Source organism: Rhinolophus hipposideros (genome assembly GCF_964194185.1).
Source record: "Rhinolophus hipposideros genome assembly, chromosome: 4".
NCBI lineage: Eukaryota > Metazoa > Chordata > Mammalia > Chiroptera > Rhinolophidae > Rhinolophus > Rhinolophus hipposideros.
In genome coordinates, this window is record NC_138050.1 from 6,512,430 (window position 1) to 6,538,198 (window position 25,769).

The window sequence follows — 25,769 nt, forward strand, 5'->3', positions numbered from 1 at the left end:
AACTTCTTACTAGAGCTAAAACTACCTATAAACAAATGTCAGCAAACATCAACACCAGCTAGCACCAATACTGGGTAACCACATAAGCGAAACATGCTATAGAATCCTAACTACAGCTAATTTCTGATTAAAACCAGATATGCCCCAAACTAGAGTTCTTCTTAATGCAAAAACAGATTACTTTGAAGAGATTGAAGATTTAAATTAGCATCTAAATTAGAAAATGAAATACTTTTTCACATCACAATAAAAAGATGCAAGGGGGGGGCAAACTTGCTCATTAATCTCATTAAGAAGAAACTGATTAGAGTACTACGACTCCCTTTAATGCAGACATACCATTCCAGTCAGAGGGGCTGGAGTTGTGTCTGTATAGAAATACGTTGTCCCACCGACAGTTTCCTTTTGGATCACCTGACCAGAGGCTTGGGTCTGAGACACAGGGTTATTAACAGGTGTAGAGGCACTAGAAGGCACCATGTAATTTGCTGGATTTGGAGTGTGACTTCTTCTTCTGGGAGCAGGAGACGTATGTGGAGTGATCTTGGGGGAATGAAGAGGGGAAGACCCAGCAGACAATGACATTCCTGAAGAAGATGTAAAAACATTTCTTAGGGAGCAAAAATTGATTTTAGAGGGAAAAAGAATCTGTAAAATAAAATGCAAACATTCATTTGGAAGAAACATCATCTTTATCAAATTCTTTAAGGACAAAGACAACAGATATAAGTTTATCCGGTTTTGATCAGAGAAAGCTCTGATTAAAACAAATGTAAAGAAGTTTGTTTTCAAATAGTCATTTCCAGATAAATTAGGAAATTTAATGCAAGAATAGTCTCCTCCATATCAAGGTTTACATGAGAAACTTCAACAGTATGTAAGGGGTGAATCAACAATAATTTAATTAAAAATGAGAAATAAACTGGGACACTTTATGAAATTATACCTCTTATAAAAGAAAGGCTTTTTTATAAATTCCTTTTTGTTAAGCATCATTTAAAACTATAGCTATTAACAATACAAATACCACATTCCTTAAAATATTATAGTATTAAAATTCAAACTATTTAATGAGATTTACTAGATTTTTTTTTTTTTTTGTCAAATACAATTAACAAAATGGTTGAAAAAGCAAAAAAACTAAGTCTAGCCTTAGTTGAAATGCATGGCAGCTTAAACACATTTTAAAAATCAAGCAGTATACTGTTTTGATGCCTTTTGTCTTTAAGTCCAAATAGGCATAATTAAAACAACTGAAATTTTCTGCAGATGCATACTTTGTAAAATTAGGCCAACTGAAACCAGTGTGTTCCAGGGAAAGTTTTCCCTAACACACACAGTAGAAACATTAGAGAGAGCATACTGTATAATGAACGACCTGTAGTGAGGAAAGGGAAGGACAATTGTCTTTACCCTTCAGGAGATTCCAAGCTAGCTGAGAAAACAAGACCAGGTCATCACATGTAAAAGACAAAATGACTTACAAAAACACTCAAATACAAATTAATATACTGCAAACTGCATGCATAAATGCAAATGGTGCAAATTAATTAAAACCAAGTAGTTAATTAAAGGCTTAATGGAAGTGATCAGTTCTGAGCAGAGAGTGAAAAGCGTTTCTAGAGCTACAGTTACACTTCCTGAAAACAACTGGCTTATCCAGCAACTGTTTTCTGGCTCCTTGGGAAATGACTAAAATCCTCCACCTTTGAAGTCATACACCATCTCACAATTCCAAACAAAAGTTGCCAAAATGTCTCTGGTCACAGAAATTGGATTAACAGGGATACGAATCTCAATTTCTAAGAATTCGTAAAGCACCAACACTGTTTTCTGAAAAGATGTTAAGTGAACAAAAGTAAGGTGAGAACTGAGATAACAATTTATCTTTACTTTGGAGAGCCCTCTGCGCTTTCTGAAAAGCCTTCACAGAATTACTTTGTCTGATTTTTCTGAGCAAATTACTGAGTCGGTAGGCGACGTAGGGTAAAAGCACCACATCCCTGAGCCGTAGGAGGTTGTATTTGACCAAGGACATGTGCGCAAAGCCAGGCCTCAAATACCCACATCTCCAAACCCCCAAGGTAATACTCCCACTGCTATAACACAACATGTACTGCACCGACATTAAAATAGGCCAGGAATTCTCAAGAAGGTACTAAATGTACCTCAGAGCAGCTTTAAAAATATAAAACCCCTCTAAAACAAAACAAAAACAAAAACACTATAAGGAAGCCAAGCTACTATATTAAGATACAAGCCTAATGTTTTTAAAAAACTGTTCCAGAGTTCTGTTTTTCTAACTCTATTATACATTTAACTGCAGGTTAATCCATGCAGCAAAAATTGGGAGGATTACTAAACTATTTTCAAAGGATCAATACTCCCCACTTATCTAATATGAAATGCATTTAGACAGTTTTCCTAACGCTAGTCTCTAAAAGTTTCTAAAATAAAAGTGGCCAAGTTACCGAAGAGGTAGATTTACTACCTTTAAACGAAATAACAGCAATCCAGTTCTTAAGCACTTTCCATGTGTTAGGCACCAATAAAAGTGTCTCGCGGATGTAAGTCTATTAAATCCTCACAACAACCCTGTGAGGTAGGTACATCCTATTCAGCACAGAGGAGGAAACTAACTTAAAAAATTTTTAAACTTACTATAAAGACAAACATAGGTTACTAAACAAAAGAATGGAGATTCAAACTCAGATCTAGTATTTGATTCCAAAGCCTGTGCTCTCAGTCAGTATTTCTACAGCTGCCTCATCCCTAAATCTTATACTAGAGACTAGAAAGGAGACCCATCACACTGAGCAAGTAGCGTCAGCCAGCGTGATTACATGAGCTATGGGAGAGGGGACTCCCAATGTAGCATGCGGTGAAGGGACAGCTTCTGACAGCAAAGCAGGTGAGTAAGTAAGAGGTAAAAAAAGAGGTAAGAGGTAAGTAAGAGGTAAAAAGGGAGAATCTCTCTTTAAGACTGAATACATGGAAAGAGATTCCCCCAAAACAATCTGAGGTCAGTTAAGAAGGAAATTGATGTATAGTAAAATTTATAAGTTGTAAGTAAGACTTCTCTGAAGAATTTTTAATTTTGTGGCTATTGTAATACAAAATTGCAGCACTGAAATGTGAGTTCATGTATTTGAGCTGACGCTGGCTGGAGTTATTTAAATACATTCAAAATAAAACATGTAAAATAATATCACCACCCATAAGGAAACTCCAACAGGAAATTTAAATTGTATAGGAAGCTAAAAATAAAATTAACCCCTAAATTACAGAAATATCAAATCTAGTCGCAAAAGGCACAGCCTTGTGCACCAGAATATTTTATAAACATGTTAAAGAACTGAATAAAATACGCACATATTTTCTTGGAGACAGGTATTCTGTACTTAGTATTGTGAAGACAACAACCACAACACATTTAATATCACTGCCTAAATACAACACGAAATTATAAATACCATGAAGTAGAACCAACTACAGAAATGAGTAGCTAAAAATAAAGGTAGGTTAAAATGAACAGATTTAATTTCATCTCTCTCATACATAAATATTCCTTTCTAAGTTTTATCTTTCTATATACGGGGTGGGGTGGAGAGGGGTGCTACTTGTGGTTATTATAATACTGTGCTATTAACTGGTACTCAATCACTAAAACACTTGAGCAAATACAGTATGAGGATACCAAAAGAGACAATATAAAGAATGAAAAATTTGTATTTAAAAAAAGGTGAATTAGAATTATTTCATTTTTGTATTTATCTTTTGTATTACTTTTTGTAATTTACTCTTAGAATGACATTTTAGTGACATCATATATAACTACACTATAACAATTTCTTATTAAGTGAATATGCAAACAAATATTCAAGTCATGTATGATAAATTGTTTCAGAACACTTGAAAAAATTCTTCTTAAAAGTATCTAATTCAAATAAAAGTGAGGAATAATATGGAAATGGTCACTGGAGGAATTAACCAGAGCAAATAACAAAATAAAGAAATGAGACATAAAAAATTTCAAGGCTAATTTATGGAGGCAAAAGTGTCAGTGTTTCTGGATGACATGATTCTTTTTATACCTGAAAAACCCAAGAAAACAAACAAAAAAAGGCTTGTAAATAATGACAGAATTCATTATACTAAACGGTTACAATATTAATATATACCAAATGAACAGCCCTCCTAAACAGAACCAACCAATTAGGGCAATACAGTTTTTGGGAAATGAAAGACCAAGCTAACAGGGATACCCTCCGTCAACCCCCACCAATGTTATGGATACATAGAACTACAAGATAAAACACAATACCCAAATTTTAAGAGTTGAGATGAAAAGAACAATAACAACAAAAATTCCAAGAGCAAGAAAATAGGGCAGAATTTGGAATTATGAGGTTATGTTGCAGGAAGTTTGAAAAAATCACAACCTAGGTCACATATAGTCTCTACAAGTAGAGGTTTTAATGCCTATGTGGACATACGAAACATGGCCTTCAAGGCCACAAAATGTGAACGGAACTCAAATTCCAGGCCAGGAGCCTGGAAAAACTGCACCACCAGTGAATACAGGGGGAGATACTATCAGCCCACAGAGGCAAAAGGCAAGGTTGTGTGTGGAAGAGAGGTGGAGAAAGGGAAGAAAGATGGGATGGCATCAAGAGAATGGAAGCCCACGGGCCGGGCCGGTGGCTCAGATGGTTAGAGCTCCGTGCTCCTAACTCCAAAGGCTGCCGGTTCGATTCCCACATGGGCCAGTGGGCTCTCAACCACAAGGCTGCCAGTTTGATTCCTCGAGTCCCACAAGAGACGGTGGGCAGCGCCCCCTGCAACTAAGATTGAACATGGCACCTTGAGCTGAGCTGCCGCTCAGCTCCCAGATGGCTCAGTTGGTTGGAGCGTGTCCTCTCAACCACAAGGTTGCTTGTTCGACTCCCGCAAGGGATGGTGGGCAGCGGCCCCTGCAACTAGCAACGGCAACTGGACCTGGAGCTGAGCTGCAGCCTCCACAACTAGGACTGAAAGGACAACAACTTGAAGCTGAATGGCACCCTCCACAACTTAGATTGGAAGGACAACAGCTTGACTTGGAAAAAAAAAACAAAAGTCCTGGAAGTACACACTGTTCCCCAATGAAGTCCTGGGTCCCCTTCCCCAATAAAATCTTTAAAAAAAAAAAGAGAGAATCCAAGCCCATGCCTGTACCATGCATAGAGAGAGGAGAGAAAATTCCCAGAGATTCCATGTTATAGAAATCACAGTGGGAAATTAACATAAAAACTTGAATTGTTCTGACCCTGAACATCTAGAAGAAACAAACACCAACTATTTTGATGAACACTTCTACAACCCAGAACACACAGGATCTCTCCCCAGAAAATAATCCTACTTAAAAGAACTCCCAAAATGATAATCAGCCCACTTGAGCATTAGCACCCCAAGAACAATAAATCCCAAATAATAGAACCCTGTAAATGAGATAAAAGAACAATTAAAATGACTAAGAACAGGAAAAAAGTGGCAAACATCATAAAAAAGAAAAGTTATGTTCTTCTTAAACAGCCCTATTATATTTAAGAAAAATACAATCATTAAAATTAAAGGGGCAAAACTCAATGAATGAGTTAAATAGCAAAGTAGACACAATCAAAGAGAGAAAAAGTAAACCAGAGAAGGATCTGAGGAAATTACCTAGAAATAAAACTTAGAAAATATGAAATAAATAAGAGACATATGAAAGGTAGAATGAGAAGGCAAATTTCCAGGATTAAAAAGAAGGAATACTGGAGAAGAAATATTCAAAGAAAAGACGTGATTTTCAACAACTAATTTCCCACATAAATTGTCATTCAAGAAGTCCTGAGCAAGAGTTCCTAACAGAATTAAGTAAAACTAAAACCCATTCAATCAACCAGGTGAAATAGCAGCATGCCAAAGATAAAGAGAAAAATCCAAAAAGCTACCAGAAAAGCGATTATCTAAAAAAATAAAAATAAACAAAAATAAAAAATTACATTAACAGGAGACTGCTTCAGCAACACTAGACAATGAAATAATCTATTCAAAGTAAGGAGGAAAAATAACTATCATCTTCAAGTTTATATACAATTTGCAAATGAAGGCAAAAAGAAGCCATTTTTAGAGTTTGTCACTCACAGCTCCTTGGTGAAAAAACAATTAAATAATCAACTTCTGTAGAGAAAAAACTTCTTCCCCCAAAACATGCAGAATATAAGAATTTGTGGGTAAATCTGAAAAAGCGCTAGTAGCTAAAGAAAAACAATTAGTCTGAGATACATTAAAGTGTTAAAATTCTAGATAACTACAAGATTGAAAAAGGGCAGGATGGAACAAAATCATTAAAAATCCTTGTATTAATATCTTTCTTCCTCTTCAACAATTTTATACTTAGTAAAACATGAATGGTAAAATTCTAGAGGTGACCACTACATAAAATAGAAACATAATATATAAGATCCAACCTCTACCTCACATCGTATATAAAAATTAACTCAAAATGTATGAAAAACCTCAATGTAGGAGCTAAACTATGGAACTCTAAGAAGAAAACAAGTATAAACCTTCATGACCTTTAGCTAAACAATAGTTTCTGAAGATACGACACCTAAAGCAGACATAACCAAATGGAAAAAAAAAAATGGACTTCATCAAAATTTAAAACTTTGTACTTCACGGGAAACTATCAAGAAAGTAAAAAGGCAACCCACAGAATGAGAGAAAGTATTTACAAATCACATATTTGATGAAGTTCTAGTATGCAGAATACATAAAGAACTCTTATAACTCAACAGTAAAAAGAAACAACCAAACTTTAAAATGGGCAAAGGATTTGAATAGACATTTTTTTCAAAGAAGATACACAAATGGCCAGTAAACATATGAAAAGAAGTTCAACATTATTAGTCATTAGGGACATGCAAATCAAAACCAATGATACCACTTCATACTCACTAGGATAGCTATAATCAAAAACAAGGACAATAACAAGTGTTAGTGAGGAAATGGAGACAATAGAGCCCTCATACACTGCTGGTGGGAATGTAAAATGGTGCAGTTCGGCGTTCCTCAAGTTTGCAAACATAGAGCTAACATATGACCCAGAAATTCCACTCCTAAGTATGGTATCCAAGAGAAATGAAGATATAACGTGTACATGAATGTCCATAGCAGTAGCATAATTGTCAAACAGTGCAACAATCCAAATGTCTATCAACTGATTAACGGGTAAACAAAATATGATCTATCCATACGAAGGAATATTATTCACCCATAAAAAGAAAAATACTGATACATGCTACAACAGGGATGAACCCTGAAATTATGTTAAATGCAAGAGGCCAGACACAAAAAGGCACATATTGTATGATTCTACTTATAGGAAATGTCCAGAATAGGCAAATTCACGGACATAAAGTAGATTAGTGGTTTCCAAAGAAAAGGATGAAGGGAAAATGGGGAGTAACTTCTTATAGATGAAGTTTCGTATCGGGGTAATAAATATGTTGTGGAATCAGACAGTGATGACGGTTGCACAATCTTGTGAACATACTAAAAACCACTGAATTTTTCACTTTAAAGTAGTGAATTTTATACTTTGTGAATTATATCTCCACAAAAAACAGTTCGCATCTAAATCACTGTGGGGGGAGTGGGAGGAGGACCAAGAAAATGCCATTAACCCAACCAAAGGGGAGTGGGCAATGAATGAATCGCAAAACAATAGTCCGCTAACATTATTAGCAATAAAAAGATATAACATCTAGTATCAACTTAATTAGAAATGCGCAGGACTTATATGAAGAAAAGGTTAAACCACTACTGACAGAAACAGAAGATAATTGAACAAAAGGAAATAAATACCACAGTTGTTTGTTACAAAGTTATCAACTCCACCTTCAACTAATCTAAAAACATAATGCTGGTTCAACAAAAATAACAACCCAATTTCTAAAAAATTAGCCAAACTAATTATGCCCATGTACAAAAACAAAAATTAAGAAAAAGCCAGGTAAATTATTAAAGGAAAGCAAGTACAAAGGAAAAACAAAGAAAAAAAAAGAATTAAAAAAAGGAAGAAGAAAAAAAGCATGGTATAAGACCACTAGATATTAAAAAGTGATAAAAACTATAGCAATAGCTATCACTAAATGATGGGATGAATAAAAATATAAGCCAACAGATGGTTATTTATATCAAATAAATAAAAACAACTCACCCTTTCCTTCACTGTACCCACATAAATTTCTGATAAATATTCAGGGTGAATATTTAAGGTTAAAATGAAAAGTATCTTGAGTATTTTTTAAAACTATAATGTTATAATGAAACAAAATGTAAAGGTCAAAAGAGAAAATGTTAATTAATTTAACTTCTTCAAAAATAAATATTTCTACACAACATTTAATAAAGGGCTACATTTAATAAAAGGCTAATCTGCTTATAGATCTGAACATCATTAATAAAACTGAAATTAAGCAACAGAAAAGGAGCAAATTACACAACTAGCCAGTTCGTAGAAAAGAAAATTACATGCCTCATGTATACATAAAAAGTTGTTCGTATTCACTGATAATTAAAGAGATGCAAATTAAAACCAGTATAATGTTGGCCTCTTCTTGCATTGGCATAGGCTAAAAGGTTCATTTAGGTGATTATTAAAAGGGTGGGTGGCATATAAATACTATCATACACTTTTAGCATCAACTGTTGCAGCCTCTTTGGGAAGAACATCTGGCAATACAATACCCATCAACTAAAACCTTTTTTATTGACATGATAATGACAAACAATTCAAACAAAAAAAGTTGGAAAATGAAAAATAAAAGCCATTAACTCCATAAAAGTGGATATTTTTGTCTCGCTCATCTTTGTGGCCCACGGGAGTCACTGAATAAACGCCTTATAAACAAACGTTGCGGTTACTTTTAAATCCCTTCCAGGGAAAGACAGAAGTAGTATTTTCTTCTCTCAGAGAGGTTAACAAAAAGTTATCTTCTCACATACGAACGCATCTGAGATGCCAAAGTGATGATACCCCTAAATATGAAAATATTACAAACATTCCAGAATGAGACAAAAATGTCAGCTATGACTACTTCTATACAGTACCACACTAAAGGCCTTAGCCAATGCAACAGAACAACAGAAAACAGATTACAAAGGGAGAGATAAAAACTATTATTTGCAGGTAATACCTGTTCAATAAGAATCTACAAAATATTAGAATAGAATTTATCAAAGTAACCAACATACAAAAGTCAACCACATATCTATGCACGAGAAATAATTAATAAATTTTTATTTTTTAAAAAACACCAATTATAATACCAACAAATACTAAAGTGTCCCCGAATATCTAGCAAAATATATGTAAGATCTGAACATAGAAAATTATAAAACTTTGTGAAAAGACATTTAAGAAGACGGGAAAAAAGAAATGGAGAGTGCCCACGGTCGTGGACAGGAGGACAATACTGTAATGACATTGAATCTCTTCAATTCAACTGAACATTCCATACAACTTCCTGACGACACCATGCTGCGTCACGTGCCCACAAGTCTCCAAAGTTGTTTCCTCCTCCAGTACATTCATCTACAACCCTCCTTGCCAACACTAAATTCTCAAACCCCATCCTCATAGTAAATTCCAATTTACCCTCCTGAAAACTCTCTTTATACAAATTTTGATATCCTTATTTAAAAATTATCCCCATCATTTTGTACTTCATCTTTTGCTGCAGGCATCACCCAATGCGAACTGTCTCTTTATACAGAGGACTGTGCCTGAATCCTCTCTATTCCCAACTATACAGGTAATGGCACAGTGTTGGCATACAATAAATTTGTTGAAAAGAGCGAGCTATAGAGGTGCAAGTTTCCTCTTTTTCATACCAACAATCAAGATTTTAAATACAGCAATAGCTATGGTCAAGAAATGTAAAAGTACTACCACCAGATTTACCTAAGTATAGCAAGAAGTTGGGAGAAGAAAAGTAAATGCTCATGTTATCAAATGACATAATAGATCACCCATAAGTCACTGTCAGAGAGGAATTGAAGAGTTTGGGGTGAAATACATTCTTCTGACAGAGCAGTCTGATTATTCTAGTATTACTCTTTCCAGGTCAATGTAACCTGGGTAAATCTAGGTTACTCAAAGGATTTTAACAAAATTCCAATACCCAAACTAAATCACCAATAATAAATTGTCATGTGTGACTACATTAAAGAGAATGGTTTAGATTAGAAAGTACCAAAATATATGTCATCTTGAACAGAAGAACTGAAGACAAATAGAAGCAGTACAGCCTTCTTAACAAGAGGGCCAATACTTGGGGCCTCACCCAAGAGAACATCATATGAAGAAATGTATATGATCACGTCACCAATACAAAAAACAAATTAACTCCTAAAAATACATTTCTTACTTTTATTCACTTTTTAATCAATCACACCCTCTCCCCAAAATAAAACAATGCACACTGATAGCCCCAAATCAGACACTAAAAATCAGACACTAAGTTTCTTCGGCACTCCTAAACTCGAACAGTGTCTTAAACATATCCAGAATTAGGGCGGGTATAAAAGGTCCACTCCAAAATTCAGTTCCAAGCACTTTTCTCTCCCCACATGTGCTTTCAGTGCTTCAGAGACAAGCTTTATTTCTTAGTCCAGTTCTACCAGGAGCTGTTCTTAGCAGGAGTAAGTTAAGGAAAGTATTTAATTGTCATCATTTTAACAATTAAAAGTTTGGATATCGGGGAGTTATTTGTAATTTGATGCAACCTGTCAAACAAATCTCCAAGATACTCTAGAGAACTATACTGTACGCAGGACAGATTTGGATTGCATAGAACTTTCTAAAATAGAATGTTAGAAGTCACAGAATAACGTCAGGCATGCCCTGAACTCACTGTATGATGTTGATAATAACTGTATACATAAAACTTCTTTAAAATATAACCCGTAGAATTTCTCCATAAATTGACTAACAGAGATCCTTGGTTGGGAGGCCCCAAGACCACCCCCATGTTCAGAAAGGCCCTGGAACCCAAAGGACTCGGCATATGGGGGCACTCATGACTCGGATTTATCACAGCAACGGAGTACTAAGCGTACACATCCATCTCAAGGAAAAAAGGCACAAGAGGCGTCTAGGGGAATTCGTGTCTCAGCTTCCTTACACTCTCTTCCTCTCCTAAGGGGTCATACGGCTCACTCTTCTTCCAGCAACATGTGTGTGACGGATCTGCTCAGAGCAACTCATTAGAGACTCAATGCCCAAGGTTTTATGTGGGACTGGTCACATAGGCACCCTCTGCCTAACAATCCCAGAATTCCAAAGTGCCAGGAGGAAAGTGGTGTGCAGCACAGGGCATAGCGTCTGCACAGTCTACCCAGTCAGTTAGGGAGCAATGGAAACACTCCCCACTCCAATTTCAGGTATCAGCAGAGGACCAACTGTGCCAGCAGGCTTTTTGAAGGATAGCAGTCTTCAGCCTGCTTTGTTAATTAATTTCTGCACAGATACCTTGAATTGTCTCCAGTACAGTCAGTACTTTTTCATAATTCCACTCTATAGTATAGTGAATATTGTTAGAGAGAAATACAAGGGCAAGTGTTTTCTTTTTTTTCTATCTAAACATATGCCTCAGAGAAGGTGGAGGAGAAAAAAGTTAAGCTTTAAGTTTGGGCAATGGATTTATATTGACTCCACTACGTTTTGTCCATACATATTTAGAAAAATTACATATATTAGTGATATACACTCCATGGCTAGAAAATATAACAAAGAAAAAGGAACTATAGTTCATGTAAAAAGGAGGTGAACCTATGTGTTTCATCAGCTGCTATCTCTAGTATTTCAATTATATAAATATACATACTAACTAAATATATATGTTATGGCTTAAAATAAGATTTCAGTTACTAATACTAAACAGAAAATATCATTAGTTAAGTCATAGTTTAGCTTCTAGCATACAAGATTATAGAAGGCATTCAAAAAGTTATGTACTTAAATATTAGAAGTGTATGAAACTAACCTTTATTTTTAGTAAATTACAAATTTTTATATCAATCCTAAAGAGGATCATCTAGACTATGATTTGGTGTATAATCATAAAAATAGCTGCTTTCAATATCAACAGCTTGAAAATCATTCTAGTTCTGGAAAGAATTCTAAAGAAATAGTCCTGAATCCTGAAAGATTTTTATAGTTAAGATGAATGTATATATATACAAAGTATATACATATGTGCTTCTTTTTAAAAGGTAACAAAAAGATTCAACTTTTTAATAAAATAAGTTTTAAAAACTGAATGGGAACTTGAAGGTAAAAGAACACACTGTCAATCAACTGAAGTCTATTAAGGTGGTAAAAATGGTTTTAGGGGAAAACAGCTATAAGTGATGTTCTATGACGTGTACTAAATTTTTTCCCCACGATACAGTTATTTGATTCAGTGAGGAAATATAGAAAAGATACTTAATAACTCTCCCTAAAACAAAGTCAATTTTTTACATTTATACTTTGAATAACCTTGAGCATAAGTTTGCAGAAATATTAAAGGTATCATCAATGTTATTGCCTTATAATAAAAGAATACAGCAAGTCCTTGAATAATGTCATTTCAATGCCACTTCATAAGATGCCATAAGAACTTAACTCTTGTTTATACCAATTAGCCTGTGGTAAAACTGGTTTCGTTACATGTAGTCTCGTTTCAAGTCTCAGAACATATCAAAGATGTTAAGTGAGGACATACTGTATATAAATTTTAAACTCCTAAATTTAGAAATCCTTAGTAAATGTTTTTGCTTCATGATAATCACCCTTTTGAACCACCCTTAAACTCATAATTATCTTTTTAAACATACTTAAGAATCAACTTAATTATCTACTTAAATTTAAAGGTAAATAAGAATCTATTTCATGAACTTGCTAATAGTTTAAAGCCAGAAGTAGATTACACTTCTTATTTTTAAGCCAGAAGTAGGTTACACCTCTCATTTTTACAAACTAGACAACTGGGCCCAGCACAGCCTCACTGATTTGTTCAGTCACATAAACCCAGTGATGACAGACAGTAAACTAGAATCTAGGTCCCTCATAGCACTCTCATGCTACTGAATTTAACCTAAATTTAAATCCTTAATGGTCAGATGAAAATAATGTACCTAGAAGGAAAATTTATAGTAAAAAAAATAAAATGTGATTAAAAGCAGAATTGTCAAATTTCAGAAAATACAAAATGTTAAAAAGAATGCAGAATGGTATTCAAAACATTTATCTGTTACAGTTTCTGGAATTCTACAATAAGCCTCAAAATTGTACTGTCAGTTCTAAAAGTGTAGGTACTGTGAAAAGAAACCAGTTCTGTACATCTATGTATAACTGCGACAGACGAGTGTCATCAGAAGACCCTTAGCTTTAAAGACCGGATTAGAATGTAGTGTTTCTGAAGAATCCTAGCGATACGAATGTTTGGACTATTTTCTTTATTAAAGATTTTTTTAAATTTATACATCTAAAGATATTTGTTTCTCCCTCCAAAAAGCTATTATTATTAAACTGATGAGATGTATTTCATAATAGCATGATAGAATCCAACAATATGACAAACCTTGATTATGATTTGGTCTCTTTTTTGACCAACAAGAGGACTAATGGCAATAATCCTTCCAGATGCTGCCATCAAGTAAAAAAAAAAGTTAGTGTTTTACTAAATTTTAATTTGGGAACATTTCACCATCCCTTTTAAGCCACAAATTGAGGTTAAAAAAAAAAACCTTAAAAAGTAGAAACAAATAAAGATATAACTGAGACAACCACCATGTAGGCATATGTGTATTTTAAAATGTGGATCTAATCCTCAGACTATACAAAATAAAACCAACCATCATCCACACAACAAAATTAGGAAGTAGAAGCTAATAAATACTAGCTTTTACTTCTTTGCCCATAATAATTTGGTCATTCAATCAAATTCAGCTTTGCACATTAATTATCAAAACTGACTAAAAATGTTCTTAATCCAAAGTACCATGCTTAAGGTGACAATAATCACATAAAGAATGAACCTGAAGTTGAACTACATAAAAGCTCACTGGTCTAAAGCCCAATTTTCCAAACTCAGATGTGACAGATGATCATTTGCACTTCTAGCCTAAACAATAAAAGATATTTATCAAGTTAAATATTAAGTAGGTAAAATTCCCATTATTCCTATGTATTTTAAATCATACTACCTTTCAGACGTTATAAACTTTTAACTCTTAACCTGCAAAAGTATATGTGCTACCACACAGATGTACCTTTGGCCAAAGTATTCCTTATGTCATGTCACACCATTTTTAAAAGGTTCCAAAAAGACAATCCACAGTATTCCTGCATAATTTATTATGACCTGGACTATCAGTATAAGAAAAGTTTTCTTCCTGTAGGTTAAATCCATTGTTTCAGATTAAACAATCCATTTAATTAAACATTATTCACATTTCCTCTAAGATTGATTAATAAAAAATACTGTAACTTTGGAAGTAAAAACTGCTAATTATCAAAAGCTTATTACAATATTAGCCATAAGCTGAAATATAAATTATTCACTGACCTAGTAAAATATACACTAATCAAACTAAGTTCAACTTAGTCCAAAAAGTTTCAAGCCACAAATGAAAACTCCCTTTGCAAAGTTAAACAACCCAAATGTCAAAGGGTTTACTTGAGAAATGTTTATAACCCCATGTGAAAAAGGAGCAACTTGGATCCCTAAGGAGACTGCAGAATTCCTAGGAGGACCTCAGGGCACACTACTTCTTGCTGGCCACAAACAGCAGTAACATTTCTACACTTTAAAGAATGGCTCCATGAAATGTGGTGAGAAAACGAAAACAGAGTCAGTAAGAAAACTGATGTTAATTGCCAGAACTGATTCCTCCACAAACCCTGTTTTTACAACAGCAACCCCTATGATTAGGGGAATTAAAAGTTGCTGAACTCAACAATCCCTTCAGTTAAACAAACAGACCCCTCATAGAGCTGTCCAACGCTGCCCAAACTATCCATCCTTTAGTCGAATCAGTCAGTTTCATGAATTGTAGGATTTATCTTCAAGTCCAGTGCTGACTCAGAGGGTAGAGCTTGTTCCCTAGAGAAAACAACCAACAAAAATCAGAACAGCTACTGCTTATAAGCTCTTTCAACACCCAAGTGGAAAGGACAACTTATTGGGTCCAAAAATAGTTCAACTTCCTTTCAACTACAGAAGTAGCCAATAAACTGAGGGCATCTATATGCCACCGGCAGGTCTTGATTAAAGAGTCCTCTCAATTAAAGCAAGTAATGTTAAATAGCTGGAAAAAAAAGAAAAAAGAAACAAAGACAGAAAAAAGAAAAGCTATCACACAAACTATAGGGTTTCTCACTCAAGAAATTTGCAGGAAATATAAATACAAAGTATTCCAAGGGCCAAAGCCGTTGTTTTGTTTTAATATTTGAAAAGCTGGTGTGTGTGTGTGTGTGTTCCACGTATCTAGGGTAGCTCTGCTTAAGGACACACATAAAAAACTAGCAAAGCGTCACATAATTCCTTAAATGCAAGGTCCTTATTCACTAGTCAGAGAAAATATTCTGAATCAAAAGATAAAAAGACTAACAGTCTTAAAAAAAAAAAAATCAACATGCACAGCCTTTGAGCTTCAAGATTGTACCAAAACAAAAACAAGAGGCCTTTCCATTTCATGAGTTAGAGGTTTTGCCTACAATAATGTGTTATTATGGATATGGGAGGAGGGGAAAAAACTCTGTAAGAAAGGCAACAAAGAGCTCAAGCTAATTTCAGAACACTGAAATGTCATTTAGCCCTTTCACATGAATTAGGTCGAAGGTTTTCAGAATAAAACAGACATGTTACTCAAGACTTCCTCCAAAAAGAATCATGAAGGTGACTGATACAACTTTTCATTGTCAAAAATGGATTCATTCCATTATTTACTCAAGTACAGGAAAACATTTTAATCAAGTCACTTCCAAATTTCAACATGGAAAACTCCTGAATCTAAACCAAGAATCTCAATGCCTGAGAGCTCAGATTTACAAAGAACAAACTAGGTGTGATTACACATTGTCTTGAAATTTGTACTTATTTGAATATAGGTATCCGACACTTTGGTAATTTGTAGAGTTGTATGGTTTGGTTTGGTTTTAAAGCCTTACTGATTCCTCACTTTCCCAGCCTCTCTCAGTCCTGATGAGCTAGAGCGGCCCATTGTATGTCATGAATAGGACCTGTTGTAGGCTATCTGGGGAGAAGCCATAAAATAATCACTCAAATCATTTTCTGTAATCTAGGGTACAGATAAGGAATTGCAGTTGATAAGAGCTGCGACTCTTCCAGCTTCCTCCATCTGTGTACTGGTCAGTTCTCTCCTGCTGAGAAACAGGCCAGTGGTTTGTAAACTGTATTAAGCAAGAACTCTAGGCTTCCAAAAATGTTTCAAGCTTCCACAAATTCTCGATTTGAATTTCTTTCAGCTATTTTTTCACTATTTATTAAATCTGTAATAAAATCACAAATGCAAGTCCAAAGTCGTATGCATTCATTTTTTTAACATACTAGAGGTTATCACCAACTTATTTAATTTCTGTTGTGATAGGATATGGTCATGAGATCTCAGAATAAAGCCTCTTTCACCTGTCGCCCCTGTGTGTATATAGGGATTTTGTGTTAGGAAGGTAGTGACTCTGCAATAATCAGTATTTAAATGCACATGTACTCAGACAAAATTGAACAAACGAGTGCACCACTATCCATGTGAATCATAGTTCATGTTCTGTATGATAGAAAATATAGAACAGTGAGCAATGTAGGACTAATTATTATCCTTCACCCACCAACCTCAAGCCAGTGGCATCCAACAAAATACCACAGACTTGTTATTCTCACCGAATAACTTTATGAGTAAATTTAATAAACCTGACCCTGCAAGTTTTATCTGCTTTATATAATTTTAGAGTTGGGGATTGTATACAGACTTCATAAGAGCTCCGCTGCTTTTAAAATATGTTTGAAAAACCACTGTTCTAAGTTCTAATTAAGTTTTGACATTCCTGGTTCAAAGGTCCCGCCAGGGGCAGAAATGGTCACTAAGTCTCAAGTTCTTGATGCCTGCTGTGGTGTAAGTTCCTCCTATACATACCTGTGCTCTAAACCACCTTTCCAGCCGTATTTCCAACTAGCCTCTTCTCCTCACATTCCAACAACCACCAAACAAAATGTGCCAAACTTTGGGGTGCCAATGGCAAATCAAATTGGAACAAATTCTGAGAGAGTTACCAGGTACTTTAAATATATGAAAATTTTATCTATCTCAGTGACATTTTTCATTAATTTTCCCAAGTTCCTGCCCAATCAAATCATTTTCACTTGCCTAGCTATTTTAGTTTTTTAAGAAAATTCTATTCTTCTGATATGTCAGAGCTGATGGCTCTCCACATTATGGCACACTTCAAATGGCAGACTCCAAAAATATTTCTTTGAAAAGATTAATGAAAATTACGCATAACAAAAATAGTGACTAAGAGCCTAAGGTAGAGAAACAACTATCCATATGAGTTAACGACTGATGGCAATTTAAAATGTCTTATAGAATCATTGCACACTGGTGCCCACATATAGTTTTAAGAAAACAAAGTGCCAGCTGGTAGGTAAGAGGGAAGTAGAGGGGAGGAGGAGTGGAGCAGGGTTGGGGAGAGAAGGGTAGAAGGGAGGGGAGGGAGGAGGAAAGGAGGGGAGGGGGGAAGAAGGGAGGGAAGAACAAAAAAAAGCCCTGCCCTACCTTAGCCTCTCCAAGGCAACTCCGTGGGCTTCCTCACAATCAGTGTTGAAGGGTAATCATGCCTCTTCCAGCAGGACCCTGCCCCAGCAGAAACCTGCTCCAAGTCTATGGCTCAGTACCACACCTAACAGATTGTTTCTTCACATCTGTTCACTCTTCACCTATCTCAGATTGAATTACTTTTTGAAAATTCACTGATTGAGTGAGAACATTTCTACCTTGTGCTATCTGCACTGGTTAAAACAAAACAGAAAAAAAAAAAAAACCCATAGATTCCCAACTGTCTGTGTTTAAAAGAAATTCTATCCATCCTTTAAAATCCATCTCAAATATTTCCTTTTCCATCAACCTTTCTTTCCTGGATACCCTCATCCAAATCTAATGAAATCTCACCTTCCTTCAAATCTTCTGACATTTTGAACTTTTTTCCCTCTAGATATAAAGGGGGGCAGATGTCAGAATCACCTGTGAAATTTTTAAAAATACAAAGGCCAAAGCTCCAAATGTGAAGTTTCTTATTTAGGAATCTTAGATGAGGACAGGTGATTCTTACCTCTAACTACCTAAGGAAGCTTACTAGAACCACTGCATGAGATCAGGTACTAAGTAAGGTTCCAGGAATTCAAGAAATAAAATCTACTCCCAATCTCACAAAGCTCACACTCTATCATGATGTCCACTACAGGGCTTAAATTTTGTCAATTTTAATATGTACTCTAGGTCTTCATGTGTGATCACAATGGATAAAATGATAAAAATGCCTCCAGACGCATTTAACTATAGTGGAAGAAATATGTATATAAAACACAAACTTTTAAAAAATGTTCTGAGATACTTGAAACACTCTGGAGGCACAGATATGGAAGATAAAACTGACTAGGGAAGTAGGCATAGTTTTGTGGGGGGAAAAAAAGAGGCATTTGACCTAATCAACAAAAAAGTAGGCAAGACCTCAAGAAACTGAAGAGCCTTCCAGGCAGAGCAAGGCCAAAGCAAAGGGGTATGATGGGGAAAAGCTGACCATGTTCAAATACATATTCTATCTGAGAATAACAGAGTACGTCCTCCACAAGGTAAAGTAAAAGGGACAAGGTTTCTTTAATCAGAAAAGAAAGCCGGTAAAGGTTGGTAGTCTTTTAACAGTTAATCTTCAATTATTTAATTCTAAAAATATGTACTGAACATCTAGACATGGTTCCTGCGAGGAGGGAGGTTATATTCCAATGGGAGTGAAGAGGACCACTCATCCTAATTTAAACAAAAATAAAACTTCGAAATGTAATCATTTCCAAAAAGGAAATAAACAGGGTAATATGATGGAAACGAATGGTGGAAATTTTCCTTTACATTAGTCAAAGGCCCTACTTTGTAAGTGACATTTTAGCTGACACCCAAGAGGTGGGAAGGCACCAGGCATGGAAAGAACAGGAAGAACAGTATGTGCAAAGTGAGCCAAAAAGGAGCCTGGCACGTGTGAGACCAGTATGGCGGGAAGCGCACACACAATTCAGAGTGAACCGTGAGCCTGGAGAGACGTACAAGACGCAGAAGGTGGGGCCACAGTAAGGGGTGTGGATTTATTCCAATGACAACTAGAAAGCCATGATCGGATTTTGGGTTAAGATTACTTTCGCTTCCACATGGAGAAAGAACTGCAGGGGTAGACCAATCAGGCTGTCTAAATGGTGCACGTAAGGGGCGTGGTCTAGGATGGAGGCAGCAAATCCCAGAAATGTGACCTGAAGACTGAACTGAGGAGACTGCTAACAGACCAGCTGTGGAGAGTGAGGAAAAGAAAGCAAAGATGAGCCTTAAGTTTCTGGCTCACAATTACGTTTAAAATAGATCTTTCAGGGGGTGATGATAGGTTTACTCAACTTTATCAATTTGAAACCCCAGACAACAAAAAGTCTTAACTCAGCATACAGAATGCAGAATAAGAAGAATATTTAATAAATTATGAAATGAACTGAGGTACCAAAGGAAGTCAGGGCGTACTTTTCTATGGTAATTAAGAGATTTTTATATGGCTTAGCTGGCTAACTTAAGAGGGAAGTGAAGCTGGGAAAATGAATTAAGCAGTTTAAGATCCTTGCTACCTATAATTTTAAAAAAACATACAGAAATTATATATCCACATGCACACAGGCAATAAATAGCTCCATAATAATCATACCAAAACTCCAAAACTTGAAAATTTTTAAGACAATATACTGACATTTTCTTCTAATTATAAACACACGGAACTGAGAGTATCTGAGGTAAGAAAAAGTCCTGCCCTACTTCGCTGTAACAAGACTAGTGCTTCTCCACTGCCCCAAATCTCCTAAAGCACTGCTTCTTAACTAGGAACGGACATCAGAATTACCAGGAAGGCTTTCTAAAAACAGACTGTGCAGGACTGGAAGGAAAAGGAAGGAAGGATCTGGGTGAGAAACTGAAATGGCAGGTTTAGGATAGGTCCTGGTCAGGAATAAACACACATACACACACACATTTTCAAGCACCCTGGGAAATGTTGATGCACAATCCTTGGTTCATCTTTAAAAGATTAACAATGAACCAAGCTAATTGTCACATAACTTTAATTAGTAGCTTTTTCTTGTATTAATGCTTGAAGCTGTGAGATAAATCCATTATAGTCAGAAATACTTCATGAACATAGGCAATGGTACTTGTCTTATTGCATATTCGTATCAAACGTCAAAATTATTAAAATGGCAAAATAAAAGGCTTTCTTTATACAGTTATGTTAAAAATAGACCGTTTCTTGTGGGGGGGAATGCGGGGGGGGGCGGTTATGTTCCCCACAGATTTCAGTATAAACATAGTATTATTATGATAAAACGAGGTCTAAACATGTGCTTAAAAGTTTCTCCAAGCAATTCCCCCATGGGGTACTAATGTTATTTCCTGTGAATATAGATACATACAAAATTACCTCCAGGAGCTCAGTAGGAGAAACAAAACCTCACTGAACTTGAATTTCTCAAAATTTAAAAATGTGGAGGTGCATTAATATTTACTTGACCAAGTCATTTTATTTAATGCAACAAAACTAAAAATTTCTCTGGAAATAAATTACTTTTTATTAGATAAAATTTTTATTATAAATATATTCTTTTTATACAAATACAGATAGAAAACTCAGAGCTTTCTCATCAAGAAGATTAGCTAGATCAGAAAGACTGTAAACCTGATTTTGCCAGTGAAATGATGAAAACCTAATTCACCTCTACCCTGATGTTATGACATCCTGAGAAAGCTCTAGATCTTCCTAAATGCACACACAAAATTAGTTTGCAACATAAAAAATGCACACAAACCACAGAACATACCTTTCCTCCAAAACAGTCATAACTCCAATAATGATTGTCATAAATTTCCAAAATATTAAGAAATACAACTGAGCAAACCACAAAAATCCATGCTACTATATATCAGGGAGTAAAACACACAAGTAATTTTTAAATAATACTGTGTGAAGTAACTAAGATGAACAACAAAATGCAACATAAGCATTTAAATGCAAAAAACTATAGAACTGTGTATCAAACAAGAAAACAATACTCTATTTTTATTCAAATTGTGACAAGATTTTCATCATTAATAAGTTAAGAAAAGATATATGAGGTTATTAATAGAAGTTCTCCCACTGATTTTTAAGAATCGCTAAAAGCAACCATTCAAAGCTACTATTGATGGTTCTCCCAATTATACCAATACATTTGCCTGTATTTGAAATGACTCAAAATTCTCATTTCTTAGTTTAACAATATGCATGCTAGACCAATCTGTTAATCTACTCAAGAAAAAACAAGATAAGAAAACAGAAAATCTGTAAATTCAGGTAAAAGTTTTGGACTGGGCCTAACCTAAAAACTCATTCTGCAAAAAAGTAGCGAATTTGTGTACTCACAGACCATTATTTAATAGAGGCATGATTTCACCGTAAATCTTATACATATTATTTTCCTGTTAATATAATAGATTATAGCTTTTACCCAACATGATAAAAGGGAGCAGTTAAAAAAAGTTTTGTGGATAAAGGTTATTCATGCCAGAACTCAAATTAATACAAATTAAATATCTAACCTAAATAGTCTCTGGTTAATACATATATATCTAAATTTCTGGATATTATTTGTTTTTAAGACTATGGAAATTAAATTCTCAATGAAATATGCATTTTATAGATTTCTTTTTTAATTGAAGGTAGTACAGCTTCACACTCTGTATGAAAATATTTCCCATGTAGAGGGGAACAGAATCAAATCATCAACTACCACTGAAAACAATGCTTTTTGTAAGATGTGATAAAACAATTTTCTATTCTTGAAGTCTTCAAAATTTAGATTCATGGTAAACTGAACCTTAGATTCAAAGACCCTTCAGTATGTGCTGTCCCATTCTACTGATTTTGCCATCAATCGATATCTACTTTAAAGCTTCTAATACAGTAATAAGCAGAAGAAATCTGAATCTTATTTTTAAAGCCTCCATCAAAGAAAAAAATCCTGAACTAAAAATTATATGAATAGGACCATGAAGATATAACTATAAACAAAAAGCATGAAATGTTTGCTGAATTACAGTAACATTTCAATTATAAAAATTGTATTTGATTACAAGTACAAATAGTTTCTCTCATTACATTATACAATAAAAATTATAAAAAGCTTTCTTCATTTACCTTTTCTTGTTTGTTTTTTTAAACACGTAAATACCCTTTAATAGAAGCCATGTGGATCTGACCAAAATAAATGCAACCCAGTTTTGATCTCTGGTTTTCCCCCCAATATCTAGAGAATTTCAGCAACTGATTTATATAATCATACTTCATTTTGGCTGCATATCTATCTGAGATATGGACTACCTGGATATTAGAAACACTGTAAGCGTTAATAAAACTATTAAGTACACTAAAGCTTTATCATAAAACTTATTTAATCTCATTGACTAAATTTAGATAAATACCATGAGTTCATATTACAAATTTAACGTGAGTTTTATCAACTACGTATTCTTACGTAGTATTTGGAGACCACAGACTGCACAAGTATTTTGCTTTCCATGTCTACAAATAGTAATTTAATTGTCTCTTTGGCTTTACTTCTATCAATAGCCTCATTTCCGTATGAGCTTTCATTAATTAATTCAACAAATATTATTAGAATATTGACTGACTATATTAAAACTACAGTGCCTAAGCCCCTGAAAATGTGAATAACTTGTTCACATTTTTAAAAACCACTGTTAGGGTTTGAAATATAATTTTGAAATAAAACAGTGTGACCTGCTTGCCCCCAAACTTGGCCAAATGATTTGAAATGATAGGCTCTTCCCCAGCCTCTGCAATGGTGGCAATCTTTTAAATCATAACACTTAGGTTATTTAAACAAAGGGTCAAAACAAAATGAAAGGAGGCTAGGTGTTAGCTACCAAACATAACTCTTTGGGATCAAAAGAACCATTATTTTTTTCTCAAATGATAGTGAATGTTTATGAATAAATGGTATCTTTCATTCACAGTGATAAATTATGTTGTGATACTTATGAACAAGAAACTTACTCTAAGACAAGTGTGCCGGATTATAAAAAATTACAGATATTCACAAAAAATAATGTAAGATTAGTATTAGTTAATTTTGGATTTCTATATAAAAAATTTAAAACATTAAAATGTAACATGCAAATAAAATATTTGATGACTAGTTCTAGATACAGGGAGTTTAAAATTTTAAATACTCAAGGTACTTAATGCTGTTCATTTTTCAGATGTTCTGAAAAATTTATTATGTGTATTATAATAATTTACACTATTTTTGTCCCATTAACATTACTAAGGTAGAAGAAATCCCTGTTGCCCAGTTTTATTCAGATTGCATTTGTGATCTTGACTGCGCTTCAGTAATCCCCGCAACAATTAATTCAATAGTTACTATCTGATAACTTCAGTTATCTAGAACTTAGACATGAACCAAAACAGCAAAACTAGCTTTAGCTGAAGAATAATTAAAAGCCAATGTACCTTATTCACAATGATTCAAATCCATGACTCAGTCTTTTTCTTCTTTAAAAAAAAAAAAAGGTATTAAAAACCGTACTTGTGTTCTCAGCCCTTAGCAGGTTAGGAGGAGGAGAAGAAAGGGGAAAGAAAAAAGAAAGAAGACAGCATAGAGTATTAAGAAAGTGTGGTTCTCAAAATGGCATCCCAGGAGAAGTAATCGTATCAGCATCATTTAACAAGATTCAGAGAGCAAGAGAAAGGCCTTACTACCTTCACAGAGTGACAATGTAAGCTACTGGGGCAGGAGGACAATGGAAAGGTTAAAGAATTTAATTCCAGACTGCTCTGCAAACTCTGATACCTAAAGGGTACCGATTGTTCTGGCTCAATACAGTTACTGAGACATATCAAGTTGAGCATAAGTCATCAAAAAAAGTTGTATTTTGTTGGAAGCAACAGAGTACTGTAAATTTTTTACTGGAAATCTTTCCTTGAAAAAATTGTTGAAAATGTAAAGTTTTGACAATGCCATATAGCTTCTGACATCCAAAAATATCAAGTATGCTGGAAAGCTTCATTTCCCATGATACTGGATAAATCAGTTATTGCTGCTACTTTGGTGATTTCTTTAAAGTAGATACAAAAAGATGCAAATAAGATAATGCCCCAAAATGTATATACATGAGCTAACAGGGATCACTGTTGTAATTTTGCATCCAAAGAAGCCTGGGAAATGTAGCCAAGCTGCTTAAAAAGATGAAGTCTGGCTTTTGGTAGACAGTCATCATTGGAGGAACTTCCAATTTCCAGGCTTAAGCATACTAACTTCCCACTCATGGCTGCTCCATACATTTCCCCCCCACTTCCACTTGACTGGAGACATTCCTAGAAGCCTGGGGCCTGGGAATCTCTAGATTCCTAGAAACCTGGGGACGAGAGACCTGGGGCCCTGATTATGTGGAGGAGTGCATCCCAGACAACCTGGACATCTGCCCTGGACAGGGAAGCCATTACATTTTGGATCTATTTGTTTCAATAATGCAGTGAGCAGTAAGATTACCGTCCACAGTAGTTACGGCTTTAGCAGTTTGGTGACTACAATTATATTAATATCCTGATCCAAAAGGTACAAAACCCTTCAAAGGGACTTTTAGTTACCAGTTACTATTTCTAGGAACACCAATCTAAAATCGGGATAACCACATCTAAGATGTGGGTAGATGGGAAGATATTTATGAAATCGTAAGAAAACATCTCACTTCAGACGTAACAGTAAGAGATTCAGGACTGAAAAATCCAGAAGTAAACATTATCACCATATAGATGCAGTCCACATCTAGAGTTTTTGCTAGTATTCATGGTTAGGTTTTACGTGACTGTGTACATTGGGTGTTTTTAAAGGGATACATCTCTGATTCCTCTCCTTTTTCTAAACCCTCCCCACACATCCTACTCCAGCGTAAACACACATCTGAAAGGTTAAAAGAATAAGAAAAAAGATGACTTTCACATATGAATAAGACTAGTCAAGCTGAGAAGAGTCAGGAGAGATCCAAGCACTGGAAGAGGCTGCCACCATTCACTTCATTCCTACAGTATCAGGGAACCACCCCTCACGAGTCATGTTACACACAGCACAGCAGCTTTCTTCACACAGCGCTTTCTCCCTCACTGAGCACAGACAAGGCACCGGGCACCACTGAGCCAAACGGTTAAAGAAGAAATGATCTCTGGAGCTCTCACCCTATTTGACCAAAAGGTGATGAAAAGGCTGGCTTCTACCTCTTCATGTCCAGCTAAGGTTCAGGAATGTTCTTGGGCATTTCCTAACACGTGCTCTCAGGGCTGCTCAGTTCTTTCAAAACCAGTCCAACTCTCGGAGTCACCC

General features: G+C 35.1%; 1 protein-coding gene across 8 annotated transcripts in view; it reads right to left on the minus strand.

The window, feature by feature from the left end:
* The window catches only part of PAN3 (poly(A) specific ribonuclease subunit PAN3), a 134,898-nt gene that overhangs the window by 36,684 nt on the left and 72,445 nt on the right, over nt 1-25,769 (minus strand). For 7 of the 8 annotated variants that reach the window (XM_081046013.1, XM_081046012.1, XM_081046011.1 and 4 more), the window contains one exon: nt 340-587. In XM_081046013.1, the coding sequence (XP_080902139.1) occupies nt 340-587 (248 nt within the window). Of the gene's footprint in view, nt 1-339; nt 588-15,062; nt 15,175-25,769 lie in introns of those variants that run through there. The other variant, XM_081046014.1, reaches the window with a different exon arrangement.